This window comes from Hippocampus bargibanti, linkage group LG20, assembly GCF_051943395.1.
Source record: "Hippocampus bargibanti isolate YZ-2025 linkage group LG20, ASM5194339v1, whole genome shotgun sequence".
Lineage (NCBI taxonomy): Eukaryota > Metazoa > Chordata > Actinopteri > Syngnathiformes > Syngnathidae > Hippocampus > Hippocampus bargibanti.
In genome coordinates, this window is record NC_142753.1 from 3,030,412 (window position 1) to 3,038,670 (window position 8,259).

At 40.5% G+C, this 8,259-nt stretch overlaps 1 protein-coding gene across 2 annotated transcripts; it reads left to right on the forward strand.

The window, feature by feature from the left end:
* The first annotated feature begins 6,515 nt into the window (after positions 1–6,515).
* Positions 6,516–7,332, forward strand: polr2k (RNA polymerase II, I and III subunit K). 2 transcript variants are annotated; one of them, XM_089023377.1, is made up of 4 exons: positions 6,516–6,588; positions 6,795–6,862; positions 7,057–7,149; positions 7,250–7,332. In XM_089023377.1, the coding sequence occupies exons 2-4, from the start codon at positions 6,802–6,804 to the stop codon at positions 7,270–7,272; spliced, it is 177 nt and encodes a 58-aa protein (XP_088879503.1). In that variant the 5' UTR covers positions 6,516–6,588; positions 6,795–6,801; the 3' UTR covers positions 7,273–7,332. The 2 variants fall into 2 exon arrangements, with proteins under 2 accessions (XP_088879503.1, XP_088879504.1); XM_089023378.1 differs by having other exon boundaries at positions 6,530–6,597.
* Positions 7,333–8,259: the final 927 nt, after the last annotated feature.

Sequence of the window (8,259 nt, forward strand, 5' to 3'; positions counted from 1 at the left end):
TGTAGGTTGTGCAAAGAGGCACCCGAGACAATCCAACACATAACTGCAGGGCGTAAGATGCTGGCAGGGAAAGCCTACATGGAGCGCCATAACCAGGTGGCTGGCATAGTCTACCGAAACATCTGTGCGGAGTATGGACTGGAAACCCCAAGGTCAAAATGGGAAACACCTCCCAAGGTGGTAGAGAATGACCGAGCAAAGATCCTGTGGGACTTCCAGATACAGACTGACAAGATGGTAATGGCCAACCAACCAGATATCGTGGTCATAGATAGAGGGGAAAGGAAAGCCGTTGTCATGGATGTAGCGGTCCCGAGTGATGGAAAAATCAGAAAGAAGGAACATGAGAAAATCGAGAAATACCAAGGGCTCAGAGAGGAGCTGGAGAGAGCCTGGAAGGTAAAGGTGACAGTCGTGCCTGTGGTGGTCGGAGCACTCGGGGCAGTGACCCCCAAACTCGACGAGTGGTTGTAACAGATCCTGGGAACAACATCGGATATCTCGGTCCAGAAAAGCGCAGTGCTGGGAACAGCACGGATACTGCGCAGAACCCTCAAGCTTCCTGGCCTCTGGTAGAGGACCCGAGCTAAAAAATGGGGGACAGACACGAGCCATGAGGGGTGAGGCGAGGATTTTTACATATATAAATATATATATATATATATATATATATATATATATACAGTAAAGTCTCGTTATATCGATATCGGTTATATCGATAGTACCGCTTATTACGATACTATTTTCATTTCCCTTGCACATTTCTAGTCTTTTTATGTATAATTAGTACCGTTTAGTACGATACCCGGTTATTACGATAATCCGGTTATTACGGTGCTCCTTTTCATCCCCCGCCGGCCATTTTTGTTGTTTATATCGATATATCGGTCACGCCATTGGTCGACTTGGTCACCTGTCTTGGTTACGTGAGCAGCTCTCCCGAGCAGACGCCATTTTCAGACGGCAGCTCGTGTGTATCAGACGGCTGCTCGTGTGTCTTCAACAATGGACTGTTTTGGATGCCATCAGAGCAATTTCCAAAGCGTGGAGCACGGTGTCCGAAAACACCATCAAGAACTGCTTCCGTCACTGCAAATTTGAAAATCCAGGGTGCAGTGAGGAAACATCTGCAGCTAACGAAGAGGATGACGACAACATTCCTCTTGCAGTGTTAGCTGAAAAGCTAAAAGTCGCCGACATTGCATCGTATGTCGCAGTCGACAAAGACATTGCGACATTCCCAAGCTCATCAGATGCGGATATCGCAGCGGAGGTCAAAGCCAAGTTTGCCACAGGAGATTCCCGTGATGATGATGCTGATGACGATGAACAAGAAGCGACTGAATGCACACCTTTTGCAACTTCGACAAAAGCGTTGCAAGGGGTTGCGGACACGCGATCTTTCTTTGAATCCGTAGAAAATGCATCCGGTTTTTTAGAAACGTTAAACAAGATGGAAGTGTTCATATTAAAATATAAAAATGGGAAGCAGAAGAAGATTGATGACTTTTTTAAATAGCTTACATACATACTAATTGCAGTGTTATGTACATGTACTGTTACATGAATGCAAGCGTTTTTTGCAACAATGTTTGTTGTGTTGTCTGCTGAAGCGTCATGATTTTGAAAATGACTGTACATTCCATACTGTGCATTAAAGGGCAACCAACATCACTTTTTGTGTTTCTTGAGTCAGTCAAGAAGCTGTTGTAACGTCACAGCTGCGCACCGGCATTCTATTCAGGCACTCTCGAACGTCACGTAAGTTATGTAAACGTTGCAGTTTTGGTTTTTCATCCATGTACAGTATTTAATTGTGTTGCATCCAGATATCTTTATTGTTTGCAACAATCACTGTTTTTCATATGATTGTACATGCTGGCGTTCGTGGCTTCGTGTGAATAGAACTTGACGATTTAGCATTGGTTGGTTGCATTTTTGAAAGGAAATAGTCATTAAAAAGTGTAAAGACGTTTTTATTTTATGCACAACTTTATTTTTCACTTCACTACTGTAAAAAAACATGTTAGATACGCAATCCATGAACCCAATGATGAAATTACATGCCATAACAAAGATGCCGCATTTACGCACCCCCCCCCCACAGGATCAGATATATCGATAGTCCCGGTTATATCGATATTTTTTCGGATTCCCTTGCGTATCGATATAACGAGACTTTACTGTATATATATATATATCCATCCATTTTCCGTACCGCTTATTCCTCAGTTTGGGTCGCGGGGCTGCTGGAGCTTATCTCAGCTGTCTTCGGGCACGAGGCGGGGGACACCCTGAAATGGTTGCCAGCCAATCACAGGGCACACAAACACGTACAACAGTCACTCTCACACCGAGGGACAATTTAGAGTGTTGAATCTGCCTGCCATGCATGTGTTTGGAATGTGGGAGGAAACCGGAGGACGCGGAGAAAACCCACATGGGCCCGGGGAGAACATGCAAACTCCACACAGGGATATATATATATATATATATATATAGTACCATTTTGAAATGGAACTCAATCAGTGACAGGGGTGTCCAGCCAATAATGCCGTACAGTGAACGTAAGCTACGCACCCAATCGGAGCAGAACGGTGCGAATGTGCCCTGTCCATACGCGCCATCTGGTTGGCGACCAACGGGGGGCGCTGTCGGCCCCGCCTGCACCTGCACAGGTGCTGGTCGTCCCGATCAGATTGGTGACCAACGGGTAGCGACGTCAGCCCTGCCTGCAGCCTCGCAGGTGCTGGTCATTATAATCACTGACACTTAAAAGGACACCCGGCACGACCATCCGGTGTCGGTTCATTGTTTGCTGCTTGTTTGCTGCATGCATTGTGTATGTGTTTGTTTAACCTTGGCGGGCTTTTACTTTTGGTCTTCTTTTGCTACTTTTTATTTTTTCCATTCAGATGATTTTGATGTTTCATGTTTTGTTCCTGCTGACTTTATTTTAATACAATTTGTCAAACAACCTCCTGATCCCTCCTGCCTGCTTTTTGGGATCCGCACCCGCCATCACCACCTCGCAAACCGTGACAGCTAGCTAACAACAGTGCAGTGGAGTTAAGAGATGTAGATGCTAACCCCTTATCATGGTGAAACAAACGGGCAGCGACACATCCACTCATCAAGCCAAAGTAAAAAACAAATGTGGTTGTTTGTAGATGAATGGCTGTCGCAGTATGTGAAAATAGAAGAACAGGCGGTGAAACAGAGTGAGATTTTTTTCCTTTTCGAGTGAGAAAGCTTTACTCTGCAAAACATGTTGCTCCAACACATCTGATGTTGCTCACAGTGGTGAACATGAACATGAACTCATTCATGAACTTCATGAATATTTCATTTATATGAAGTTTTCAACAAAATGGCGCCCGAGTAGGCAGCCTCAGCAGGTGATCTCATGAGCCTTGCTTTTTTTGGTTGTTTTTGTCTTGTTTTGTGTTTTCTTTTGTCACTTTGTGTTGTTGTGCATCGTGTGGAACGGATACAGTTTGATTTTCAGCATTTTTGACCACGACATTCATCAAGGAGGAGACTGTGCTGAGCGGCTGCGCCTTTTCGGCAGCATGAATATGCCAGTACTGTTTTTGAATGGGAGGAATGTCGGAGCCATTCGACTGCCATCACTGGACACCAAAGGGGCCATTCTGCTTTTTGCGCCTGTAATGGGCAGCATCTTCACAGCCCCGCTTTGTTTAGCGGAAAGGTCAGTGCTGTTGGACAGTCTACGGCTGGATGGATGCATGGCTTGAGGAACCCGCGATAAGAAGAAAGGAGCGTCAGCGCAGAGCGCCGATGCGTATGTGGAACTGTTGCGGCTTGGAATTGAAGCAGATTTATGTGGAACAGGAGATGTGAGACAATCTCTTTTCGTCAATGGATGCTACAGCTGCGTGTTTGCTTTCAACATTTAGCTTGTAGTCGACGTGCACATTCCACCATGATGTCCCTGATCCACTGGTGGAAAGACGCTTTGATCCTCTCCTCTTTCATCTAGAACTGCTTCATGTCATCACAAAGAGGGTACAGCAAATCCTGAAGAACGAATGTCTCTCTGTGTCTTTGTTTTGTCATATTGTCTCTATGCTGTCATATTATTTGTTATTTCGTTTTTTTTTTTTGTTCTTTTGATTTCAAGACGGCGCCGCGAGAGTGGCTGCCTTTCCAGCAGCTCATGTATTTCGTTTTTCTACTTTCATTCCTTTCATCACTTTGCTGCTGTGAAATGTAAATTTCTCCACTGTGAGACTAATAAAGGCATATCCAATCCAATCCAATTCAGTGCGAGTCTTGAAACGTAAAATATAGCTATATGCCGTGGAATCTTTGTAAAATATGCTCAATAGAAGTCATTTGAAAAAATTATGGACGCAACTTGTCCGGAGCGGTCGGTTGTCCTTTAATAGTCCCACAATGGTGAAATTTTCAATCAACAACAGCAGCAAAATTGAAATTGAAAAGATTAAAAAAAACGTATTCTGTGCACAAAAGAAAATGTCAGGAGATGAAATGTACAGCAATGTATGCAAATACACATGCCCCTCATAGACCATAAAGAACAGTTTATATTTGAAGGTTCACGGTCCGTTCTGCCATCTAGTGGAAGAGCCTTTCATTGAAGTGGCTGTCGCAATATGTCACACTGGCTCGGAGAGATGAAAAAAAGATACATTTTCATGTCGTCAATGATAATGATGAGACCACTTTTACCTGATGATTTTTCTCAACACAGTAATGTGGCTTGGTATCACTTGACTATAATGATTTTATGTATAGATATATTTTTTTTTCGATGACGAATCTATTGTATTTATACAATGTGTCATTGTTATTATGGTAATGATGAAGGTTGGTGGTCATCTAATGTTTTTACATTTATTTTTATTTATCTTTTATTTACTGAAAAAACTTTAGCGCCGAAGAGATTGGAATTTTTAAGGAAAGACCACAAAGGTCTTATTTGATGGCAAAATAATATCTTGTTTTTCTGTTTCAAAAACAGAACATTTCACATATGCTAATGTGCCCTACTACATTTATACTGAGTCGTGCTATAGCTGTTACCAGATTCTTGCCGTGGTGGTGTTCTACTTTTATTCAGGCTGCTTTTGATAATGACTTTTAAGAAGACGTTACAAATATTTATGAGGAAAAAAATGATATATCTCATTCCATAAAATGTAACAAGCTACCATTGACGTATTTGTGTGGTGAATGTATTTGTTGAATAGATTCACTTTGCCTCCATTTATGAAGGTGCCATTTTTAGGCCCTTTTTTGACAAATGATTGTTTTTAAAGAATACGGTACTACTATATGCAAAAATAAAATCTTTATTAATCTTATACAGTGGGTATTGGTGATTTAATGAATTAATTACTGTCACTTCTTCTTTTCCTGACGGCTTTTCCCTTCAAGGGTTCACCACAGCGAATCAGTGTCCTCCATCTTCAGAGGTTTGATGCGCATGTTTGTTTTGGCCAAGCTTTTACGTCGGATGCCCTTCCTGACACAACCCTCTGTATTTATCCGGGCTGTACTGCTACTACTTAATGTAAAATTTCACAGGAAGATTAAGGTTCGAAGGTGTGACTCCAGTTTAACGTTTGGTCAATTGAACATCCTGTGAGGAAAAGGAATTCTAATCGTTTTTCTTTCTAGTAATGACAGTTGCGCTAATTGTAGTGCAGGACTTAAGCAAGCAAACGATAAGCACACACATAATTATTGTTTTTATGTTGGACAGCCCTTCAAGAAAAATCAGTGACAGTAGTTGCACGCACTGCAGCAAAAATTATAATACAGTACAATGCATGACAACTGCTGTGACTTGCGGAGAGTATTGGGTACAAAGGAAACTATGCATAATTATCTAGGGCTAGAATGTAAACAGAAATACTGTAGTATAATTATAATAATAAATTGAAATATTTTGAATGTAGAAGTTCGTTTATTCGCCGATCATAATCTCAAAACATGTATATGCAGTACATGTGAACGCGGTTTTGGTTTGGACCAATTACATGGTGAATGATAACTTCCGTATTTCTGGAACTGTGTTCTTGATGACCAATCACGACCCCTCTAGTTTGTGACGAACTTTGCATGCGCCTTTTCGCGTTGCGATCAAATAATAATAATAATAATAATAATAATAATAATAATAATAATAATAATAATAATAATAATAATAATAATAATAATAATAATAATAATTGTAATAATAATTATTGTATTTATAAGCGGCTTTCAAAACTCTAGAAGCTGAACAGCTAAATTCGCTGAAAACACTGAGATTTAGATCGTTTCAGAATCAGAATCAGAAAACCTTTATTTGTCCCACAATGGGGAAATATTGCCAATGATTAAATGATTTGAAAATATGTTTATTCGGCAATTATCATTTTGAAACAAGTCTATACATGTAAATTATGTTTTGTTTTTGACCATATACATGGTGAACGCTCAGTTCCGTATTTCCGGAACTGTGCGGACCAATCACTACCACCTTAGTTTGTGACGACTTCCGCATGCGCCTTGACGCTGGGCTATCGAATAGAAGCTGAACAGCTAAACTCGCTGGTAAACACTGTGAGATTTAGATTATTTCAATTATTATTCGATGCATAGTGTACTTTAACATGTTCTTAACTCACATGTAACTACCAATTTCGCTGTAGTACATGGCCCATCGCGCTAAATCGTGTTAAACGCGTTATGGTGTTGTCTTTGTCGCGTGCGAGCATGTTCTGGGAACTGTGCTAACGTATGTCTTTTCTATTTTAAAGGCACAAAATGGAGCCCCAACAGGACGTGCAACCACCAAGACAGCAGCCTATGTTTTATATCTGTGGCGGTAACTGTTACTTTTGCTCCATAAAAGTCTGACTTAATTGTGTAAAGTGACGTTACAGATTTTGAGATAAGAAGAGATAACCTTTATTTGCCTCTCACATTGGAGAAATGTATCTCATATTTGTAGATATAAATTTTTCAACAATACAATGATTGTTATTTCGTCAATTCAATTTGTGTTGTCCGTGTTTGCAGAGTGCCACACTGAAAACGAAATCAAGGCCCGCGATCCAATCCGGTGCAGAGACTGTGGCTACAGGATCATGTACAAAAAGAGGACAAATCGATGTATCCTTTTGATGTCAGCATAAAAAGTGAGCGTAGGCATGTTTGTTTGTATGTATGAATCAGATCAGTGCCGTGCCTTTCCTTAACTGGTGATTCATAGTGGTTGTGTTTGATGCCCGATGAAGTGGATCATTTTTTCCCCATTTGACTGAACGTGAATAAAAATGGCAAATTAAAAAGGGACTCAGATTAAAGCGTTTTTGTTCTCATTTTTCTCTTCTGGAAAACCGGTGGTACATTTTCCTCTTGTCCTACAATACTATGTTTATGAATGATATTTAATATATACAGTAAAGTCTCGTTATATCGATAGTACTGCTTATTATGATACTATTTCTATGAACGCAAGGAGAAAATTTACATGCCGCAGGATCAGATATATCGATAGTCCGGTTATATCGATATTTTTTCAGAGTCCCGAGAATATCGATATAACGAGACTTTACTGTATATATAGATATACAGTGATACCTTGGCTTACGAACTTAATTGGTTACCAGACGGAGTGTTTAAGTATGGATCCCAAAAATTAATTTCCAATAGGAAACCATTAAAATGAGAATAATCCGTTCCCAGGTCCCCATAAAACAATTTTCTACTTTCTAATTTTCTGAACCTTAAAACGACATAAAATACCATATTTTATGTATAATAAATATGCTATGGTATTATAATAAAATAATTAACTGCTGTATAATAAAGTGGTTTTATTTACCTTTGTGATGGTCCATGGCTTGATGGAAGCATTAAACACTTGACGAGGAACCTCACCTTCTTTCAACATCTCGAGGAATGATCCCTTGTAGGTGCTTTCTCTGATAATTTTATCTAGTTCCTCATTAATTGTGTTCTGTTCAGCTGGGTTGATAGCTTTTTGCATCAAGTGTGCAGATGGCTTGTGCGGGTTGTTTGTGGAGCCTGATTGATGGGATATTTTAACCTTGCAGTCTACACTCTGCACTGTCGTCTGCCTGTCTCTTTAATGTTTAAACCACCTCCCCTCACTGCTGCGTTCTTGACCAATCCCACTCGCTTGTTCGTGACCTCACGCCAGGACACTCCTTTACAAACTGCCTTGCTCCAGAATCAAAACAATGGTTTCAGAGAGTT